The 23663-nt window shown below is 37.3% G+C and overlaps 4 protein-coding genes and 1 long non-coding RNA gene across 5 annotated transcripts in view; 2 read left to right on the top strand and 3 right to left on the bottom strand.

The window, feature by feature from the left end:
* Positions 1–3482, top strand: part of syt7b (synaptotagmin VIIb) — a 117273-nt gene extending 113791 nt beyond the window's left edge. The window contains exon 14 of the mRNA XM_056752449.1: positions 93–3482. The gene's annotated coding sequence lies outside the window, so the exon portion shown is untranslated. The remainder of the gene's footprint in view (positions 1–92) is intronic.
* Positions 3483–8589: 5107 nt separating this feature from the next.
* Positions 8590–11182, bottom strand: sdhaf2 (succinate dehydrogenase complex assembly factor 2). The gene is made up of 4 exons (XM_056750592.1): positions 11047–11182; positions 9811–10022; positions 9569–9678; positions 8590–9354 (listed from the first exon to the last, which is right to left on the bottom strand). Exons 1-4 carry the CDS (start codon positions 11071–11073, stop codon positions 9227–9229), a joined length of 477 nt encoding a protein of 158 aa, XP_056606570.1. The 5' UTR covers positions 11074–11182; the 3' UTR covers positions 8590–9226.
* Positions 11183–12620: 1438 nt separating this feature from the next.
* Positions 12621–13537, bottom strand: polr2l (RNA polymerase II, I and III subunit L). The gene is made up of 3 exons (XM_056751690.1): positions 13430–13537; positions 13048–13164; positions 12621–12930 (listed from the first exon to the last, which is right to left on the bottom strand). The coding sequence occupies exons 2-3, from the start codon at positions 13140–13142 to the stop codon at positions 12822–12824; spliced, it is 204 nt and encodes a 67-aa protein (XP_056607668.1). The 5' UTR covers positions 13143–13164; positions 13430–13537; the 3' UTR covers positions 12621–12821.
* A 775-nt stretch (positions 13538–14312) lies between these two features.
* On the bottom strand, positions 14313–16921 carry LOC130418918 (uncharacterized). The gene is made up of 2 exons (XR_008906442.1): positions 16783–16921; positions 14313–15916 (listed from the first exon to the last, which is right to left on the bottom strand). It is a non-coding gene; the product is annotated as an uncharacterized LOC130418918 (long non-coding RNA).
* dagla (diacylglycerol lipase, alpha) overlaps positions 16892–23663 on the top strand; it is a 37080-nt gene continuing 30308 nt past the window's right edge. The window contains 2 exon segments of the mRNA XM_056745122.1: positions 16892–16971; positions 17394–18180. The gene's annotated coding sequence lies outside the window, so the exon portion shown is untranslated.

The following is a 23663-nucleotide window of genomic DNA, read 5'->3' as shown; positions in this document are numbered from 1 at the left end:
ATATGCACAAGTTTAAACAAGGGTTCCAAAAGCCATCTAAATTTCTTTCCCTCTTTTTCTCTGTCTTTCTTCCTTCTCAATTTTTCCTACAGGTAGGTTTTGGAGACCTAGCCTTTTTCACAACTTTATTTTTTTTCTGCCACCAAAAAAGAGGCTAAGCACTGCCAAGAAGACCGGGAGAGTCTCGTAAAGGAGCGCTAAACAGACTCGGCCTCCTCCACAATTCCGCAACCAGGGTGACTTCTATCATCGATCTTCAACCGCTGAATTTAAAGCGGATGACATGATCCCAAAAACCAATCCTTTTAGCCACACGTTTTTTCATCTTGGCAGTCCCTTCACGCGGACACTTCCGCCTGGATCGCAACCACAGTGCAATACCTTGCTGAGGGAGGGGCGACTATGTTGTTTGTTGGACTTTGTCACCACTTTAAGCTTTTTCAGAAATGTGTAGATATTGCTCTTTTGCTGGATCTCTTTGTTGTCTGTTTGTAATGTGGGTGCTATTGTGTGACAGAAAAAAATTGGTATTGTTTAAAACGAAAAAAAAAAAAACCGTAAACATTCAAACTAACATCGACTGGATCAGTTCAGGTGTTTATGAGCGATGTGTTTGAACAATTTTAGAACATTTCAATATTAGCCTGAACTAAATTGTGGCACGGCGACAAAACAGAGAATTGGAATTGGAAGAAGTCTGTGCAAATAAGTGAGCACTTTAACAAATGCTGGTTTTTACATTTTGTTACGTCTATAATGTTACCGAAAGGAAGTTATCAATAAACGCAAGTAGAGCTGTCAACCGATTAATTGCATCCAGAATGAAAGTTTGTGTTTACATAATATATGTCTCTGCACCGTGAATATTAATTTTGTCTTTATAAACATACAGTACATGTTTATATTTAAGAAAAATATAAAAATGTATACATTTAATGTATTGGTTATTTTAAATAAATACATCTAAATATTTCCTTAATACATGTATGTGTGTATGTATACAAAATTGATATGCACTGTACATGGACATATATTATGTAAAGACCAATTTCTGGATGCGATTAATTGCGATTAATCGTAAACGCGAGTAAGTAATCTTCTGGCTGCGGGTGCACAGCAGTGCGCATTAGCATCTATAACGGTAATGTTATAGCAGAGTAAAGGTTTAAAGACAATCTGTGAGCAAGTTATTTGAAGTGATGTTTATAACCAGCTACCTGAAAAACAACAATAATGTATATTTTAACTTTGCCGCCCCAAGGATGGTAGCGTTTAACAAAGCCGTCATTTGTATACATGCGTTCGGTTTGTTTCAGTCCTGCAGTCAAACCAAGATCCCCAGTTAAAAATATCTTCGTGAGTAAAGAGCGATAGACTGGATAAAAATGAATGTTTGAAGTGTGAGCTTGTTGGAAGCAATGTGTGAACGCTGAGTAGAAGCCGAACCGTACTTTAATCTCAAGCATTCCTTGTGTAAAGTACCCATCTTGCACAGGATTGCATCAACCAGTATGCAATGACACTGCCAGTGTGAGTTCAACCGTTGCCAAAATCTTTCTCATTTGTTTTCCAACATTTCCAAAAGGGCTGAATGAGTTCTTAATGTCCCTTGAAAATAAGAAATAATTGAACAAATCTTGAGGAAAAAAAGAGTAAAGCGGAAGCAGAAACCGATGTCATGTCATGTAATCGTACGAATTGTTTGTGGGTTAGTGTGTTCTGTCTATGTCTGTTTTTGTGTAAGCGTTGTTGTTTGGATTATACAATGATTGAAAAATTTAGTTTCAAGTTACACTTAAATTTTATTTATTTTATGCTGCCTTCAAGTTTATTTAGAAAGTTCTTATTTGAAAGGATAGTTCACCCCAAAATATTTTTAACATATATAACTTTCATTCCTCTCTCAACATGAGATTTTAATTTTTTTGGAAGTGGAATTTGGTATTATTTCCTGACACGATTCCCAAATCAGCTCCTCTTAGGTATTACAAAAAAATATAAAAATAAACGATTGTTCTATCAACTTGAAGGCAGCGTTAGCCAAATTAAAAGAATTAGTCCGTTAAAGATTCACGTATGAATTACTCGCCCTCCTCTTGTTTCAAAAGCACATGGCTTTCTTCAAAAAAAGATAAAGCTGATGTTAACACTGCCCTTTTTCATAACTTGATAGTGAATGGGGACTCGCCATTTTTGCCGCAGAAGAAAGTCATTCTGCTTTGGAACAACAAAACAGTTCACCTTTTTTAGTGAATTTTCCCTTTAAGACTGATGTAACACGAGTTATGAACAGGCGTCTTGTAGATGATCTACAGGTTGACAGTATATAATAGCAATACTATCATATTTTGTTTTGTAAGTTGAACTACTGTGTCTGCTTGCAATTTCTGTCCTCTCTTAATGTGTCAATTACGCAACGGAGCAAAGGTAGATACAGAATGGGAAGAATTCTAATTGTTACCATGTCAACAGTAAAATTAAACCTGAGGTTCACCGTCATAAGAAATATCTATAGCTATTATAAAAAATGGAAGATGAAACGTTTTCGAAGAAGCTAACAGCTTTGTCTATACTTGAAATAATAAGGCAATGTACTGTAGATAAGCAATATTTCTGTACAACGGTTCCAACATTTGTCAAGGAAACGTGGGGGGGTCATTTCAGGGTTTGAGTCGTCCTTTCAGAAGATGAAACGATACATCACAGATCCGCTCTCGTACGCCTGTGCACTTAAGTGTCAGACCAGACATCAAATATGAAGATCACTGCCAGACGTCTCATGCAACATGTCCTCTCCCGGTGACTAACAGAAGACAATGAAAGAAAACTGTTTAAAGCCACTACGGCAAACTTAGAGCGAGACAGAAAAAATAAAGACTTTTTTAAAATAAGTGTAATGTGTTTCTCAGTTATCTCAGATGGTTTAAAAGAAATAACAATGAGAAAGAGAAGATGAGGGTTGCTACTTGACCTGGGACAAAATTTGACTAGATAGGTCAATTTTTTGCGACCTCATCAAGTGAAAATTCAGATCAATGTCCAGGTGATCCGGCATGCTTTTTTTGTCAAGTTTCTCTGTGATTTACTGTGGTGGGGCAGCTAACGTGAGCTTGTCTGTTTTACTGTCGTATCCACAAGTTTTCATTTCAATTCGTTTTCCAGCTGTTGAATTGCAGATGTGAAACAAAACACCAAACCAGGTTTGAAATAACCAGCAACTGATCTGTCATCACAAAGGCTTCGGACATCCCAACGTGTACGGATGGAATCAAAACTCTGATACCTGATGACAGCCCATCTAATGACGTTGTGTGAACTTGTGTGTGTGCTTGTTAAATTAATGTTACCCGGGGAATTTTGACCAAGACCCCTGATATTTCTCAGCATCTCTGTGGTGTGCACAATATGATTTAACATGATGACTATTTATTTTGTCACAAATGTACAGTGTAAATAGATGTAAACCTGTATATAAAAAAAGAAACCGACACAAGTCTCTTGAGTCAAAGTTCTGTTTTTATTCTTTTAAGAATCTGTTTTTAGTAGATTATTTGGTGGACCGCATCCTTGCACAAATTCAATGCTCAACAGGTTTTTTTAGGAAAAGCATTGATGGCTGTAGGAGCACACGCACATCTGTAATACATCTGCTAAAGATCTGACGATCTGGAAAACATCTGCTGTGTAAAACTTCTGCTTGACATCTTAGAAAGAGCAGTTTTACATCCATTCTAAATTATAAGCTTCTTAGAGACGTCTTATAGATGTCAATATGACATCTGACAGCAGACGTCTCCGAGACGTATTGCAGATGACCAGACTTTGTATTGCAGATTTCTTCAAGATGTAAACGCAGACGTCAGATAAACATCTGCCAGATGTAGCGTGTCATCAAGTGCGTGTCGTCCGACTCAACAAAACAAGAAAATCTTTCCAAAGCTTTTTGCTGTAATTTAAGTTTAAAGGATTCGTTTACAGCTACCTATACATTGTACCCCCTCAGTAATGCCGGCAGCATCCGATAAGATTTTTTCAAAAGAGTTCCATTGATACTAATAAATGGCAATTGGTTCAAAACACTTTTTGCTGGTAAAATTCATCTCATTCAACACATTGTTTAAATAATCTTGCAAACGCACACACTAGATGATTCGGCCAGACCTACCGTGACATGAATAGCACAGAGATAGCACATATTACGTAATATGTCTGCTAAAGAGACTGAAAACATCTGCTGTGTAAAAACATCTGATAAACGTCTTAGAAAGAGTATAAATTCTAAGTTATAAACATCTTACAGACATCTTCTAGATGACTTTATGACACCTGACAGGGAACATATATGAGACGTATTGCAGATGAGCAAAAAAAATACATCTTCCAGCTGTGAATGCATAAAAAACATAAAAAAGACGTCTCCCAGATGTATGAGTGCTATCAGGCAAGACACTAGATCTTACAGAAAAACAGAAAAAGTAACTACATTTACTATAAGTAAAACTACAGTAACTTTGAAGAAATCCGCAGTGGCAAGAATAAGTTCGGACACGACACACAGAGATGCGATTGACACCGCTCCGTGTGTGCCCCATGATTCCGCCAGTTGCTGGTTTATTTGGAATACAATTTACAGCCATTTACAGCAGTGAAAGAGCTTATTTCTGGAAAGAAGAGGAGGCACACGCTAAAATACACGGCTGTCACGACTCAAACACACCACGCACATGTTCTCTGCGGTGGAGGATGACAGGAGCATCTCGGAGATGAAAACAAACGAGAAGAGAATGAGAGAGTGGGCGAATGGCGAATCTACACATGAAACAAGCTGTAGGCAAAGCATAAACCTGCAGCATTCTTTCAACACTACTAATACATCCACATGTGTGTGTGTGCACCGCAGTGCAACCTGGGTAGAAAAAAGACAACTGCAGCATGCATTCCCAATCTCTTGTCCATGAAGTGACAGGTTAAGAGAACAGATCAAGGGAAACTGCACGAATGAAAAAGAGCAGACGTAGTTATGGAGAACCACTTCAGTAAGAAACAAGATTGCAAAATAATTTGTCCATCGATACAAAATACTGTATATAGTACATTTGAACATAAATTCTTCGTAAGCTGAAACTTTTTACATATATCTTAAGATGATGTCCATCCAAAATGAAGAGAGTTCCCTTACATGAGATGCTTTTAAAACCTTAAATTGTCTTGTTTGTGTTCTTGGAAGTAAATGTAAAGTTTTTCTAATGTGATGTGCTTACGAGTGTAACAACATATTCAATAACAAGTAGGTGTTACGAACGTCTGATCCGCCCCTAGAATTGAGTTTACTTTGCCCCCCAGTTGTAGTTTAAGTGTATAGTAAGCAGTGTTGGGTTTAACTAGTTAATAAGTAATTAGTAACTGTAATTTAATAATAACTTTTCCTTTGAAAAGTAAGGGATTACTCAATTTTTTCTGTAATTTAATTACTTCTGATGTCATTAAACTAAATACTGTGTGTAATACTGTATATGTGTGCGCAATAGTGGAATTGACATAAACATTTTAAATCTAATTTGCTTTAATATATAATTCTCACATTTTTTATACTTTGGTCAGTTAATTAAACTACTTTATGTATTTTTTATAATTTATTTGAATGAATTAAAAGAGCCGTTTATGTCCATCCTTGAATCACTTAACTAATCAAGGTTGATGTAGGATATAGAAAGTAATCAGTAACTAAATACTTTTTGGAGAGAGTCATTTGCACAGTAATCTAATTACACGATTGAATATGTAATTAGTAACTAGTAATTAATACATTTTTCAGAGTAACTTGCCCAACATTGATGGTTAGTGACGTGTGCAGGATTTAAGCTACGAAGCAAATCAGTTTTGTTAGTTATAGCATTAAAAATGACATCATTAATGATTTTTCATTAAAGATCTTGAAAACATCTGCTGTGAAAAAAAAAAACATCTAGTAAATGTCTTAGAAAGTGCATTCTTAATCATAAACATCTCACAGGCATCTTGACATCTGACACGAAACGTCTCAGAGACATTTTGCAGATGAACAATCAAATAATATGTCTTGCAGATGTAAATGTAGACTTTAAAAAGACGTCTTTGAGAAGTGCTATGAGGGTCTGTAGGATTTCTACTTAAGCATTAAACGCGAGTACTCAATAAAAGCTCTTTTACCCAATGAAATCATTTTGGGGTCCTACCTGGGCACAATTTAAGTAAAAAAACATAAGGGACTTCCTTTTATGTATCATACATTTATCACATTATAGAATGTGCTTATCAGAATTGGCTGAATGTCCTCAGATTAATATCATATGCTTGTTAGCAAAGTCATGCAATTGCATCTTTTTGCATTGTCTAGTGTCAAGCAATTTAAATCTTTTTTGCTTCTCTTATCATTTCTATGCTCACATAAAGTATTTCAAAACATCCAAATACCCAAAATGCCCCATTTGAGATGAATTTGGTGTTGGAAATATCAAAGTTGAGATGACCTACTTACAACTTTTATTACAAATAAACGTCATTCCACATTAAATAACTCATAACATAATAAATAAAAAGTCATTTTTTGTGATGTTTTCTACACAAAACCATCATACAGGGGCCTATTAAAAATACTGACATTTAGTAAAATTATAACTTTAGAATTATTTAATATTGACAATTGTCAAAGATTGAAATCATATTGAAATTCATGATTAAAATCAAACTTTGATCCCGAGATATTAGCCTGACTTTCACGGACTGGGTTAGAAGTTGTCTCAATGTTTACAAGAATGTTTATAATGTTGCGTTTCAAATACGGTGAAAACTATGCTATTACCTTTCTTCTATCAAACACATTTCAAGAAAGTACTTTAGATAAGAGCTAAGGTTCTTGAAAGACCCTCATTAGATGGTCAGATGCAGGTATAGGTGGCCGCATTGAGAATATGGCAGTGATCTAGTTTTGTTGCAGTCTAGACGTGTTATGCAGCAGAGCCGGTCAGCACGGTTCCTCCTCATCTCCATAGAGACAGATGGCAGAGAGGTCAGCGAGATCACACAGCAGGCTCTTTCAATGCTATAAAAAGGCAGCGCTCACCTGTGAGCCAGGTATCACACAGATTCTTTGTCTTAAAATGTGTGTTCTTACTGTTTGAAATGTTCCCCATGGGAAGCTGACTATGAAACATAGCTACTAAACGAAGTTCATTTAAATGTTAAAATGCAAAAAAGGCTTTTGTAAGTGTTAGGAGTTTGGTTAGATATAGGAAATAGAAAGTATATCTGTTCAGGTCTTTTTTTACATTTACGCATTTGGCAGATTCTTTTATCCAAAGCGATTTACATTGCATTCTCCTATACATTTATACATAGGTATTTGCAATCCCCTGGGATCGAACGCACAACCTTGCGTTGTTAACACAATGCTCTTACCGCTGAGCTAGAGGAAACCCATTTCTTTATTTATGTGCCCTCATAATCTAATAGAATTAATCAACACTAACCTCCCTCACCCCAAAAACGCCCACTCTTATTCGCATGACATACGTCTCAGTCGAGGGCAGGGCTTTACTGACTGTCCAATGACCAGGCTCCCAACTTCTAAAGATCTCAATCAATGAAGCCTCATTTAAGTAAGAAGGAAAAAGTGTCGACCCAGCCCAATTACTTTAAGTTTCTGAAGTAAGTAGAAAGATATTAATAATCGTCTATTTCTGCTCTTTCTGCTAAAACCCTTTCCAAAACCGCAGACAAGTTCACAGATCACAGACACGTGTCTGGAACAACATTTGCTTAAAGGCAGAAACAGTCATGACTAAAAGCTCACTGCCATCAAAGCGCATGTCCTATGAGATGTTTGAAAGCACAGCGTCTGGCCTGTAATTTTTTTTAATAAAGTGCATTCCGACCCACGGCCAACAACAGCTCGATGAGCGTAATGTCAAAGGACTCGATTGTCAAAACACATAGATCAGATAAAACCAGAGGGAAACGGTATTACAGTCTATTTTATGATCCTAAAAGCTGGAATCTCATTTCATTCACTTTTTGAGCTGGGTAGACTTTGCCATCTACTGGTAGACACGTCTTTAAATGCACAGGTTATTGCTTACTAGTCAAAATTACATGGTTAAAGAAATCCAAACAACATTTGATTTACAACTACAAAGCTTGGCTACACCTTAGACATACAGTATTTACTGAGGTAATCACTTAAAGTTGTGTTTGTTAACACAAGTAAATGCATTATATAACATGAACTAATAGTATGAACATGAACTACAGTTTTTCAGCATTCATTAAATCATCATATTCTCTAAAAAAAAAATGGAAATTTTTCAACTCAAGAAAAAATGTTGCCTACATCTTGGATGGCCTGAGGGTGATTAAATAAACGGCAAATTTGAGTTTTTGGCTGAACTATCCCTTTAAGATGCAAACCGGTTATGTATTTATCTAAGGCATTTTAATAAAAGTGACTTAATTATCCTAAATGAACTATCATTTAATTGTGGCTCAACAGTAGCATCTCATAAAAAGACATAATTATGAGAATTTTATGATAATAAAAATATCAGCTTCATGTTACTTTATTAAAGTTTATTTATGTGAGAATAAAACCTGTTTATTTCTAAATGAAATACTGCATGTGCAAATACATCATTACATTTCTCCTCCTCTCTGCTCCTGGAGACATCCTATTATCCTTCTGTCTATTTTGCGGACATCACTGCTGAGTGAACATGACATGTTTTTACCTGGTAGCTCACGATATTTTCTATTGCGTGTATGTGCTTCTTTTCTTCATTTTGAGTGAGTGGCAGCTAATCTCCAGGCCAATTTTGGATTATATATTTTTCTAGATAATACAACAAATCATGTAACAAAAGAGTGATCTTTAGAAAAAAATAATGCTTTCTGAAAACTTCTGACTGGTTTTATACATCATGTATCGTTGCTCTAATGTAGACTTGATAGTGGGAGTTCTCCATATGCAGTTTGTGGTATTTATGATTAATTGTTCACACATTTCAATGATAACCGATTTTTTTGTATTGCCCTGTTCAACAGTTTATCTTAATGTAAATAAAACACATAAATATACATTCACATTATTTTATAGCCACATCAAACCTGTCCGTCTAATGGCAGACACGTGTTTAAAGTGGTTTATACAAGACATGAGATGAGCTCATGAGAGTCTCTGATGGACAAGTGAAGATTAACTGCTCTTGTCCAGGTATTCCAGATTTGGTGCATCCAGACGCTGTTCCATGTTCCTGTTCTTGGTGAACTCTTTGAGCATGTTCATCACTTCGCCCTCATAAACATCAGGTGTCGGCACAGCCTCTGACAAGAGAAAAATGTGTAAAAACGCAAATCAAAATACAGCTTTGTTTCATACCACATTTCATTCGCAATATGACCTTGAGATCTGTTTGTGCATTTCGTTGGCATTCAGTTTGTTTTTAAAGTCTGTCATGCTGCCCTGTTTAACAAGTCTTCTACTCAATTGTAGCAAACGCAGATTTGTGTAATTTTGTATTTTTAGCCTTTGCTTTACCTGTGGCCCAGTAGTAGATGTCCCAGTCATTGCTCGGTTCATTGATGAGTCTGTCGTACTGTCTCAGCTGAACTTCACTCATTGTGTTCAGGTACTGCTTTGCAAAAAGACTAAAATAAAAGTATTCATATTTTAGTTTTGAATTGTACTTTTCATACTGCGCAGCTTATACATTTAGGGCTTTCAGAATGCATGCCTCACTACATTTACAACAATTCACTAAATCTTAATGCCATAGTAACCTCAGAAGGATGCAGTTCTCCAGCATGCCTCTCTTGCGGCTCTCGTACACAAGTCTTTTTCTTTTGATCGCCATGGACTCTCCTGTCCTCTCCTCCCACGGAGGGATGGGGATCTCGATCATGTTTGGCTCTGGGGCATCACCACGGTAACCACGAGATATCACTGTGCCAACAGCTGGTCTCAGTGATGCCCGGTAAATGCTACAAAGAACCTGAGAACAGATACAAATGTTAATGAATCTAATATTAAACCGGTTTCATGTTTCAAGAAGTGCTGTGCGATGTTGCTATTGCGTTTTGCAATAGCGTGCTAAATCATGCAGTTTTCATTATGATACCTGAATCAATATGAAACTAAAAGACTATAGACCACTTCACAAGATTAACACTGTTCTATTTATTTTTGTTTAAATTTCAAATATGTAATTGAAACTTGAAGATATTCGTTTAAGCAAAAAAAAATCTGTTAGTTACGTTCTGTTCAACCATTGTGTACTGTTAAAAAACTGAAACACAAAGTTCTTTTGGACCAGCCTCAGATCAGTGTTGTTAACGTCATCCAAAGTGGTCTATACGTAACTTTTTTATTTTTTTAAACATTTCAGTTATTGCAAAATATTGCGATATGTACATATGCGATGTTTCGATCATTCTATCTATTGCGCATCCAAAGTTTCTAGGCTTCATTTGATCAAATCTGTCTGAGTTTTTACATTTTACTTGAGTGGGCATATGATGACCAGAACCTATACACATATGATTTGTATTATAGGACACATAATGTGTAAGGTTTATGTCTACAGTAAACATAATGGTACAGAGAACATACAACAGAAAAAATATATAAACCTTCTAATGGTTTTCAATTCAAACATTATGAACCATTAAACAAGTACAAATATAGTGTGCATTAAAATTTGCATTAAAACCAATAGGAATACTATTTTGACCATCACAACACTAAAAATTGTTGTTCTTTTTTTCAGAAGGGCAGTTTCATAACACACGTGATATCGTGTGTATATCCTTACATCAAACCCTGTCTCTTTAAACTCAAACATACTAAACATGTATTTCGAAAACCTATCCTTAATAACATCATTTACTGGTTAAACAGTTTTGATTTACAAAGGTTTATGAACCGCTCAGAGATGCCGCAGTTTTATAAGGTCAAATGAATCTCTCAATAATGTCGCTTAAACAAACAAAACGTGACTGTGAAGCAAATAAACGCACCTTTTTCGCGACAGCTGCTGAAATCATGTTGTTACGAGTGCATTCAGCGTGTGTTTATGGCTGAAAGATGAAATAGTTTGAAGGAGACGGTTTATGCAACAGTATCTGAAGGTGTTTGACTTCTTCTGCGGCTGCGCAGACCGCTTTGGCGCATGCCAGACGCTCGAACACAGGAAGCGCGTGGAGTGTGTAGGGCGCCATGTTAGTACGGTCGATTAATTCCTTTTTTTAAATGTGTCAACAAATTACAGTGAAGTTTCTTTGTAAAAATACAAAAAAGGGATAAACCCAGTGCAGTTTCGCGTTCATTTGTGTAAGTTAAAGGGATAGGTCACGCAAAGAACAAAAATTCTGTCATCTGTTACTCACCCTTATGTAATTTCATACCTGTAGAAATTACTTTGATCCAATGAACGCAGAGAAATATATTTGGAAGAATGGTTAGTAACTTTCAGTTCTGGGACATCATTGACTACCATAGTAGGAAATATTAAATGGTAGTCAAAGGTGCCCATCAGCCCGAGAACTCTTTCTTGTGTTTTCTTCAAAATATCTCATTATGAGACTCATTATGGCAGTAGATGATGTCCCAGAAATAAAAATTGCTAACATTCTTCTAAATATCTTTCTCTGTGTTCATTGGAACAAAGACATTTAAACAGGTTTGAAACAACCTGAGGGTGAGTAAATGATGACTGAATTTTAATTTTGTATGAACTATCCCTTTAAGTAAGATTCACTTCAGAGCAATTCGTTAATTTAGGACATGTTTACACAATTAAAGTCTATGGAAAACATGCTTGACAGATTATGACAACTGGAATAACCGTTTTTAATGTGTGATAAATTTGTACTATACTCCTTACAAATGCCAAAGTTTGCAGGATAAGCCCTATTCAATGTTGCATGATGCTGTGTAAAATATGAATTATGCAAAATGCACTTTATTTCTCTGGTCAGGTATCCATAATGCACTCTTTTTCACAATTTACTTCATAGTTTTAAATGTCCACATCTTAACTGAAACAGCACTTTATATCACTCCAACAGTAGAAAAATAAACGTTATTGTTTTCAAAATATATGTGTACTATGCAGAATAATTATCTATTTATAAAAACACAAATGTGTGCATTTAAGAAATATTTACATATGTTTATACATTATTATATATTTATTAGTTTATTTGATAAACATTTCATATAAATTATAAATGCACGCATGTGTATTTATACACATAATTATTATTAACAGTATACACACATATATTGTGTAAAAAAAACTTTTATTTTGCAAACTATTAGGTAGGATTAATCATTTGACAGTCCTTTCGAAGCCATACAGTAGCATTGTGTGTGAAGAGATCTGACCAAAAGTCATCTGGTTACAACACACATGCCGTTACATTTTTGTGATCAATGGGATCAAGCCTGACATATTTTAGTATGCTATTTTTGTCACTCGAAATCAGTGACAAACTGAAATTTTAGTCTTATAAACAAAGCTTATGTAATGCTTCAGTAGACTCATGATCCAAATGAAGGACTTAAATGAAGAATTTAACATTGACTTCACTACAGTTAACACGTTTACACTTTATTCAACAAATTTCAGTAAACAATCATTTGAAATGACAAGTTTGCGTCAACTGTAGCCCCAAAAAACAGCCATGTACAGGTCTCAGTGCCTATATATCTTCCACTGGAATTATTAAAGTCTATAAAATAGGAGAGGGAAATTGGATGGAGGTTCATCTTCAAACAGGCTGAATGCTTGTTACTTCTCCAGGGGTGCATAATTCAACAATTTCTCGATAAGATCCACGTGTGACAGGAGCATCCTGCGACAGCAGTACCTCTTCAAACCCAGAGCGTCAAGAGCATCACTGTAAAAGTGAGAAAATGGAGTCAGTTCTACACTGCAAAATTCTGTAGTCACGTATTCACCCTCATGTCGTTTTAAATTTGAATGAGGGTCAGACAGAATGATAAAACAAACTCACCCTTCTGTGTACTCCGCTTGAAGAAGACCTAAATACGCCTCCCATTTGTTCCCAACAATTTTCCCACAAGTGAAGCAGCGAACAGGGATGATCATGGTGAAGGTTCACGTAAGTTACCTGAAGCATAACGTTACAACAAGACTCTGATTAAAATAATTATTTTATCACGATGCCTTTAAAAATCTTTACAGCATATTACACAAAAATACTACGGGATAAGAAACTTCTAATTTACCATGTACTGCTATGTTATTTAGAGAGAGTGTTCTTAGTTTGGGTTGTTTAATATCCACATGTCTATAGTTACAGTATGCTGTAAACGACACTATGTAATTTAGATTATAGATTAACAGATAAATGAAAAGTTAAAAGAAACACGTACCAAAATAATCCCGCACGCTCGACGTTTCTCTCGCGCTGTTGTTCAACGCGTCATTTCCACGTTTTACGTCAAATCGGCACGTGTAGAAACACGGTTGAAAAAAACGTTCCGGTTCTACAACAGAAGTCAAACATGAAGTCTTCAAGACTATATTATGTTCATTTCATCCAATAACAAAACAATAATTCTTCTAAACTTTAAAAAAAACAGTTTTTATTGTTCATTTCGACCTTTTGGATTAGATTATGAAATGAAGTCAGTTGAATGTTTGCACATTTTTACATCTTTATTTTTACTATTTTGCACATTTTTGGAATAATATAAAAAATAATTCAAGCGAAGAAATAACAAACGTAGATCTAAGGGAATTATGAAGTGACCAAAAAAGTGGATTTAACTTTCCCTAAATTGAAATTTAGCAAAATATGTGGGAATTCTCTTATCATCGAGCCATAGGCCTACAATGAAATAGTAGATTAACTGCCTGTATGGACGTACATTGCTCTATAGCCCTACTATCAATTCAACAAATTAAAAAAAAAATCTTATTTAGCTTTCTTAAAATTATATTTGTCCAAAAATCTACACACTAATCTAATGTGTTTATACAATTATTTTGTAAAATATACATAAAGACAAGATCACAATAATTAATATATTTTCATCCTTTCATGATCATTTGACCCAATTACCTTATTTGCATTTGTTAACGTTTCCTTTTAAGTTATTCAAAAGAAAGAAATCATTAGATTTTTTTTAACAATGCTTAAAAGCCACTATGCTAACTTTGGTACTGTACTGTACTGTACATACATGAAAGGGAAAAATCTGAATAGATAGGAGAAAATCCCTCCAAAAAGCATACACACTTAGCCTGGAAATGTACGGTTCAATAGACTTTAATAGGTCAACAAGTCACAAGGGAGCAATTTTATTTTATTTTACATGAAGAGCAGCGGAAAGGCAGCAGGCGAAATAAATACACATGACAGCAGGAAAGGGGCCATATCTGAAGTATAAGTAAACCTCATTTTAACTACCAAACAAAACCATAAGCATTCATCACCATCATCACCCTGACAACCATCTTTTCTTTTCATCAACATCACAACTACTGTTGCCAACATGACCTTCTTCTTTTTAACTTTTAATAACAAAGTCCTATTTGATTTATTGCATTATATACGCATTTTAAAGAAACTCTTTTTTTGTAAGAGTTTGTCATGTGACGTGTGGGTGTATATTGCTCGTGTCTGCATGCATTTGTATTTTCTCGTTGTATGCTGTTCATCGTGGTGTAACTGTGAAATTGAAGCTATTGGCCGAGAGCCGTCATAATCTATGTTGCACACGCTAATCTATTTCTATCGGTCCACTTTGTAATAATCATCCAGTAAATCGTCAACATCTTTCAAACAAGAAACGAAGAATTTGATCATGATGTAACATACAGGATGTCCATATATTGATGATTATTGAATGGCTTGTTTCTGATTTGGAATGATGTCACATACAGACTGTTTGCTAGAACCGACTGTAATATTAAACAACAAAATAGGAAATTCTGTTCACATATACATCATTTGTATAACAATGTAAATTACACTTGATCTTTACATTTCTACACTTTCATTTAATATACAAGCTGCAATAGATGGTACTATCATGTACAATACACGCACTCATATGGATTTGGGTTGATATTGGCGTGTGTTATAAATTGGTTCTGCAGGTACCAATATATATTTTCCATAAACTTCAGAAAAAATGCTTTATTTTTAACTGGAATCATGCATTGTAATATTGTCTTATCTTACAACTGGCAGTTATGGACTAAAGGCTGTTGAAACTTGGTTGAAATTGAGTGATAACTGTATTTGTATTATTATTCATCATGGTATAATTTAAACAATGAACTATTGTTGTGCTGTAAATATGTGGGATGTAGTTTGCTAACATAGGATTGGTTGTGATTGACTATGGCAATTTTTCTTATAAAGCTGACGGCACAACACCACAAGAACTGAAATGAAAGTGCAGAGTAAAAATTAAGAAGCCTAGTGACTTCCCGACCCCTTCTATAATAAATTTACGCCCCTTTATAGTCTGTGAACTAATCAACCGAGCATTTAATAACCAATGGCAAGCCCGAGGTCAGTTTTTTCTTGCTACCAAGATCGCGCCCACCAATACAGCTCCAAGGGCAACTACTGCTCCTCCAATCAGGAAAGGCTTCAAGTTTTCTAACATTTCGCAGCCGCACCCTCCTGACTCTGTCGCCCCCTGTTGGTCGCTATCTCCATCTGCTGGCTTCTCGGGTTCGGTGGCTGCAAGTGGGGCCGGTTCGGAGATGGGGTCGGGTTTTGGTGGGGGGGCTGCCTCCTTCTTCTCTGCTTTGGAGGCAGACTTCGGTGACCCTTTAGCTTTTGCTTCCATGTGGGAGTGCGATCAAGCGGTCAAGAAATCCGGCAGGTGCTGGCCTTTCTTCTGGGATTATAAAGAAGAGAGAGTCCGAGATTTAAAGGGACACTCATCATTTTTTCACTCATGTTTGTCAAAACCTGCATGTGACCCTTTCTTTAGTGGAACGCAAAAGAAGCTATTTTGAGAAATGTTTTAGTGGTTTTGTGTCCACACAATGGATATGGCTCAATGTGGTAGGTCATCGACATTCTTCAAAATATCTTCTTTAGTGTTCTGCAGAGGAGGAAACTTAATTTTAAAATCTTGTTGAGAAAACAAAATAACACTAGTAAATGACTAGGATTTCCTTTTTCTATTTGTTTAATTTCTGCTATCCAAGCAGTGTGACATCACAGGAACACTTCAGGATACCTTTGACCTTGATCTAGCAATGACATGCAATGGCCTACTGACTGTCTCATCCTGTGTTTGCTTGTATTGGACACCCAAAGGGAAGCGGTTGCTTCTGTAAAAAGCGTGTGTCTGTGTCTTTTTAAGTATGTGCATGCATGTGTGAGTCTTGTGTAAGAGTTAAACTGTAAAAGCATGTGAAATAGAAATGTAAAGTAACTCATGTAGGCACAAACTCTACAGCATGCAGAAATATCCTTGTGCTACTGCATGAGTCATATGAAGGACTGCTGGAGGGGAAGGTAAAACTTTGCATTAGACATCATTTTAAGACACAATATAGATCTGTGTTTGAACAGCAAGAAAAGACATTCAAAATATCTGTGACATGATAATACAGCTCATAAAATGCAAAAGATGTGATGGCTGTGTTGATGCAGTCATGATGTGCAGGATGAACAGGCCACAGCAGCGCATCACATTTTCTCTTAGACACAGATTCATGTCTATGCCAAACAATTGTGAAAGATGGAACTTACCTTGTGATTCCTCGCCTCTTTCTTTATACAAAGATGGGTGGAGAGACTGAAGATAATAACAAAGCGATGCACCAGGGCCTGAATCCGTCCTCAAGGAGAAACCGAACGAGAGGAAATGGAGTGATGGAGGACACAGCAGCAAGAGAGAGGAGGAGGAGGAGAGCCACCGGGAAGAACCACTTCATCTGTGTAAGCGGGGGAGAAGTGCAGCATGTCATCTCATGTGCCTCTTATTCGTTCTATGTTTTATGTTTTTCCATATTGTAGCTCATGGTCATATGGTAGAATCAGAGAGTTATGGTCTTTGGAGAGTCAATTCTTTAATAGAGCCTGTTTCATGAAAGAACTGGAGCATGTTTTAATAGCATACGTCATACATTACTTATGTCAAATGACAACATACCTCAGGGAATGGACCTAGTATGTATCATAAGAATATGAAGAAACCTATTAATGTACTTGAATGTACATCAGAAAAATGAATTTCATATAATATTACAGATTTAATATTATAAAAAAATTCGTATAAAATGTATTTATATAAAGAAACACGTTCAAATATATTTTTAATAAATATATTTGATATACTTTAATATATTATTTATTCACAGGACAAATTCTTTTCAGTGGCCACTCCCTGATTACAAGCTTGCGAAATGCAGGAAATGACGTCGTTCCACGCGCAGCACAGGAGTCTACTCTGTATTCACTAAGCCCCGCCCATCAATGTGCCACTGGTTGCCAAGCAGCGGAACATTGCAGCGTCGTACGCCAGTAGCGCAGGCCCCAATAAATGACGTGAGACACGCCAGCACCGCAGCCCTTAATAGATGACGTGAGATACGCCAGCAGCGCAGAGGGATAGCGGGATCCGGGGAAAACCTGCGCAACTGTCCTCAAGAATCCCAACGACGTTGCTCGTATGGAAAAAAGATCGCAGCGAATCTCTACACAGTCAATTTCACTGGGACCTGCTGCTGCGGGCGGTGCTGGAGCGGGACACACACGGCACGATTTTACTACGGAAACGTCGCGGCCAAGCCTGGGATATAAACGCCAGTGTGCGCGTGACTGAACGTTTATGCGGTTTTATGGGAATATGGAGCGGCTGCCGACGCGGCTCGCGCTTGGAGAGGCGTGAAACGTATCGATGACGGAGTGTCAATAGAAGGGCGGCGATCGATATCAAATGAAAGATCCGTTTCTGGACCGGCCGCGTTGAACAAGTACGCACACGGTTTTGCAGCGAGCGGACGGGACGCCGCATTAACAGGTGTTCTGAGACCTGTAGCCGGTTTGGACCCGGGATCCGGCTCGGTTCTGCGGTTCTGCGGAGGATGGGTGATATCAGAGAGTCCGTGCACAAGAAGGTCTCGGGAAGACGCGGTAACACTACAGGTGAGAGATGACCCCGTGGACATTTATCGCGGTAACCATGGTTTCTCTCATAAACGCTAACGGACAGCACGGGTGCTTTGAACCGTCGTACCATGGTATTACCGTAATATTGGTTGTGTATACGGGGAGATTGTTTAAGCAATGTAAAATGATGTAGCGGTATCGAGGAATTTGTATGTCCGTTCAATACCGAAATATGCGTTTTATTGTAAAAATAAGAATTGTTGCTGTTACACAGTTATGCTAGATGTGAACAATGAAATATAAACTATGGTATTGACTAAGTACCGTGATAATATATCATGGTATTTAAACGAGTAATACTGTTATGGAAAACATGGTATTACCCAGGCAAAAACATCTACCTTGGGACAAGCAAGGTGAATGGAGTTTTTGCATAACCTGGTAAAATTTTGATCACATTGGTTTATAGTCACCACCTGTACGAGTGACAACAAGTTTATGAAAGATTTTTCTATCGCTTCTGGCATACAAGCACACACCCATAATTTCTGGCCCGTGCCCATGTGCTTACCGCATAGTGAGGTAAAACTGCTCAATTACCCTCGGATATGTCATGTAATTGTTGGTGTGGATGTGCATTATGACTAAGGGTCTCTTCTTGGTAAGGGATGATGTGATTCAGGGCCTTCCACTCTTAATGGAGAGCTTGTGGTTTGGTCTTCAATGTTGAATGGAGCTCATGCAGTAAAAGCAAAGAGAAATGGATGTTAATTGCTGTAGCTTTTTGCATCTGGGATGAAAAGCATGTTTTGGCAAGTTGTTGATGTATCTGATGTTACCTGCACAAAGCAATGTTTGAAAAGATTGTAAATGTTCTTCTTCAACTGAAAACGCAGTACATTACATGAGTGAAACTTGTTGCGATAAAGACATCAGGAATGATGAAATGACTAGTAGGGAAGTTTTAAAATTTCAGAAAACAGTTTCAAAATGGGTTTCAAAGTTCAAGCAAGTTATAGAAAACAAAGCCCTTATTGTGTTCTTAGGTAAACTATAAAAACACAAATTTGTGAAAACTCATGTCAAAAGCACACATATTCGCTAGTTTCACAGGAAGTCGCCGGTGAGCTTTTGGGACGCCAGAGTTGGTAGTGTAATTGTGTAAGTGTGCATTCTGACTTTACAATGTTAAACGTGCTGACTTCTCGTGCTAACATGCTCAACTTCTCAAAAAACGAGTTGGACGTATTATGTAGTATTTCTGTGCTCGATACTCTCCCCCAGTGATCGTACAGGTTTCTGATTTTTTTTTTTCGAACATGTTAAACTGTTTTGTAACAACTTTTCTTAGTCCCTTATTGGACAATTCTCCCAGAAAGCATGCGGCACATCCACATGGCAGCAAGGAGAGCAGGAGAAGGAGCATTGGCAGATGTCACTTTCACTTGTAAGCAGGAGAGAGAGAGCATACGTTCGTGAAGCTCAGATGTTAGTTTGTTCACTGCATTTGGGTGAAGAATGTTATATAAACGGTGGATATAATGCTGGATTTGGAGATCGTTTGAAACTGATATATGGAGCCGTTCCAGCGCTAAAAGATGCCGGACATGCGGTGAGTGAAACTAATGTCTGTGTTTTGTTGCCAATGGGTGCGCACGTGCTTTGGTTCAGCCTGCCCCTCCCCCTGCACGCGCCATATATTTTCGGAAACCATCGTAAAGCTCTATCTATCTTTTGTAAATGTTATCAAACTAAATACTCTTCAAAGATACGAATGCAATACTACACTATAGGTACTCAAGATTAATATGAGATTAGGCAGAAACCCTGTGAGTAACGCCCGCATTAACTGTCTACTTTGCTAGACTGAACTTTTTGCTCTCTAGTTAGATGCTTAAAGGTGACATCATATAAAAACTAGTGGTGGGCATAGATTAATTTTTTTAATCTAGATTAATCTTGGAATTAATCTAGATTAATCTAGATTAAAATGGCTCATTTGAATTCTGCCGAAGGCATTCAGAATATGTGTGCTACCCAAATAATGACTAAAAGTAAGTCTTTGAGAACGGGTTTCTCAAACCAGGTGGCGCATTAGACCAGGGGCTCATCTCCTGTTTCCAAAATGCATCACAAACTGCTTGAGAAAGCTGTTCTACTATGATAATTGGTGATGAAAATTAAATTATGTTCAATAAGATGCACTTGTGTTTACTTTAGCATTAGCTAAGGGATGATTTGCGTTTAGGTGGTACTTGAGACTGGAAGAGCTCCTACAGTACATTTACATTTAGTCATTTAGCAGACGCTTTTATCCAAAGCGACTTACAAAGAGTGAGGGAGCAACAAGCGATATGTCATACAGGAGCCATAATACATTAGATCTCAATACAAAGTTACTGGTTTCAACTAAAGCTAGACCACTACCTGTTGAGAGAAAGTTTTTTTTTTAAACCAATTCCGCATTGCACAAGGTGCAAACAACCTTAGTCTTGTCGATGTTTCTATTGGGAAGCTTCTTAAAAATGTATATTCCCTGAAGCAAACCCGGCGGCTTCATAGCTGCATCCATGTTATCACGTCACGTTTGATGCGGTAATTTCACAGTAACGTTATGTTGTGTTCAGACCAAACGCGAATGGCGCGTCAAGCGCGAGTGATTTATATGTTAATGCAAGGAGGCGATAGACCTACTTGCTGCGCGAATCGCGCGAATGAAGTCCTTGTTATGAGATGATGACCCGGCTTCTGCTTCCGCGAATGACGGTTAAGCTGTTAAGCTGGTATACATCCGCGCTAAATATCAAGGTGAAAGTCATCATAGCTTGCGTAGTATAGACCCAGCTCCCAACCCAACTTTGAGAATAGATTAACGGCAACATTTTTTTTATCGCGCGATAAGAGTCTCACCACTAATAAAAACCCAACTTTTTCTGTGTTTAAGTGCTATAATCGGGTCCTCGGCGCATCTAGCAACCCAGAAAACGTGAAATATAAGAACCCATTAAGTTTGTATGGTGTCCCTTTCCTGCAAGCATATGATGAAAAAGAGTTGTTCAGATTTTGCTCGAGTTGTGATGTTCAAAGCGGATTTTTTTATAATGTTACACCCCTTAATCTACACAGTTCCACCCACCGCGCTTCGCCATTGTTGTTTTCACAAGCGACAGGGGTGTACGTGACGCCATGGCTGAAGTTCGTAGACAACATGCAGTGAAGTCCAATCCTAGGAAGAGACAGGGGTGGATTTATTTAATTTTTAGTGGAAATCCATTAGAAACCATAAGTAAAAACCTACTTGTTTGTGTGAATCACCTCAAGCCGGAGTGCTTTTTCAACCTGGGATAGCACAAGCAGGATTAGCTTCAAAGTTGTTCCTCAAGAGTGATCGAGACCGACTGAACCAGACAAAACTGTGAGTAATATTTATAAACAGTCTGAATTGACATAAATGTACCAAATATATAGGAGGATAACGTTAGCATATGATAGTCAAGGGAGCCATGGGCTAAATAGAACATTCAAAGCCAGTGTTAAACTTACTGTAAATAAGTGCAGATGGACAATTGGAGTTTAGCTGTATGAATATTAATATATATATTAATATATAGCTACACCATTGCCACGACATAACTAAGCGTGTGTTGACATCCCTGACGGAAGGGGGTTGGTTTGCGCTGCGCTGTTACTCAATATCATTTAAAGAGACATGCACCAAAACGGGTTGCTTTGAGCAGAGCTGTTTTTGACAAGGCAAGAAGGGTTTTGTTTACACAGCCATTTAGTGTTTTTAAACAAAATATGTTCCAGACATTTCATGAAGCCCCTTATAAATCATACCAACTAGTTGAAAGTGCTCATCGGAGGAAACCTTTTACATACCTTGTTTTGTGGCTGTGTAGTTTAGGGTCTTGGAAACACTTGTCGACCCAACCTGCCCTGTTACACATAAAGTAGCTCAGTCAAAGGGTGCTCATATTTATCACGGTTCAAATCGGGCTTGTTCTTTTGCCCTGAGTCTTTTTTGACAGTACAGGGTCTGCAGAGCTCTGCAGTGATTGCTGAAGAATTCAAATCACACTTTGTTACACCTTAGGCCCGATTCACATTTTGCGTATACCACTCGGAAAATGCAGCCTAGCCACTTTCTCTCTTCAAATGACCTGCAGTTCGCACGCACTCTGAAAAGTTGAATTACTTCCATTTCGATGTTGCGCAGACACACCTACAATGGTGCGTCTACATTTAAAATAACGAATATGAGCGTGGAAAGACGCAAAATGTGAGGCCTAAGAGATGAATTGCACTTGTTAACATATCTGAGATCTAAGATTTGTAATGTTTATGTTCATTGTATATATTTCTGGCTAGAAAGTGTTGTACTATTTTGTCTTTAGAATATATGACTCAAGTCAGATAAATTATGTTTCCTGTTCATTAAAAAGAGTCCCTGTGAAGAGGAAGTTGCAATCTTTTTTACTTCCATATTCTGTCCCGAGTGAAAAGGAATTTTAAAGGAGAACATGCGTGGGCGTGGCTTGTGTATTTTTGCTGCAAATTGTAAAACAGCTGTTGCATTGATTTTGAAATGAAACTGGCAGCAGCCTGGCAGTTGAAGGGGAGGAGTTAACGGATGCTCTGGCCAATCCATCTCATTTACATCATTTGAGATGTATAGTCATTTCAGGACGGAAGTGAATTTCAGATTTTAACTGAAGATAATTGTAGGAACATAAAGATTCACCATTAGCCAGTTGAAAATCGATTATAATATGTGAGGCTTCAAGTCGGTTGAGACAATATAAAAATCGAAATAAATAGTTTGAACAACAGGGGCCGCTGTTTTTCTGCAAACTTGGTAAACGTGGATATGCTGATATTTTTAGGGGTCATATGGCGCGAATACGTGTTTTTCTGTGTCTTTGGTGAATTATAGTTTGCCCATGCATGTATTAGACACGTAAGATTGCAAAAATGTAAGTGTCGGAATAAAAGATGCATTCTATCTAAAAGCAAATGCTCACCCAGACCTGCCTGAATCGCCTCGTGTAACTACAGCCCGGCAAATATACGCCACTTCGAAACATTATTTGATTAAGACCGCCCAAATCTAAGTAAAAGTAAAGTGGGCATACTTTTATATCTCATTGTATTGTAACCGCCGCAGCCATGTCGTGGAGACGCTGTGTGTTTGTTGCGAAAAGAAAGACTCTTTTTTTGACCTGCCTAGAGATGAGACAACTAAAAACGAATGGTTACATTTTATTTACAACACTGTTCCAGAAAAGAACAATCCGAATGTTCAAGTTTGTGAAGCGCATTTCACCAAAGATTGCTTCACGAACCTGGGAGAGATCAAGACAATGGCAATGCATAGAAGCTTTGGTTAAAAAGTGGGGCCATTCCAATCATTACAACTTTGCATGACTGGCGCTTCAAATTCGCAGTCTGTAACTATATTGTCATTGTTAACTCTTTCACCGCCATTGACGAGTTATCACGTCATTTAAAAAAAAAGC

This window comes from Triplophysa dalaica, chromosome 1, assembly GCF_015846415.1.
Source record: "Triplophysa dalaica isolate WHDGS20190420 chromosome 1, ASM1584641v1, whole genome shotgun sequence".
Lineage (NCBI taxonomy): Eukaryota > Metazoa > Chordata > Actinopteri > Cypriniformes > Nemacheilidae > Triplophysa > Triplophysa dalaica.
This window is presented reverse-complemented; position numbering and strand designations above follow the sequence as displayed.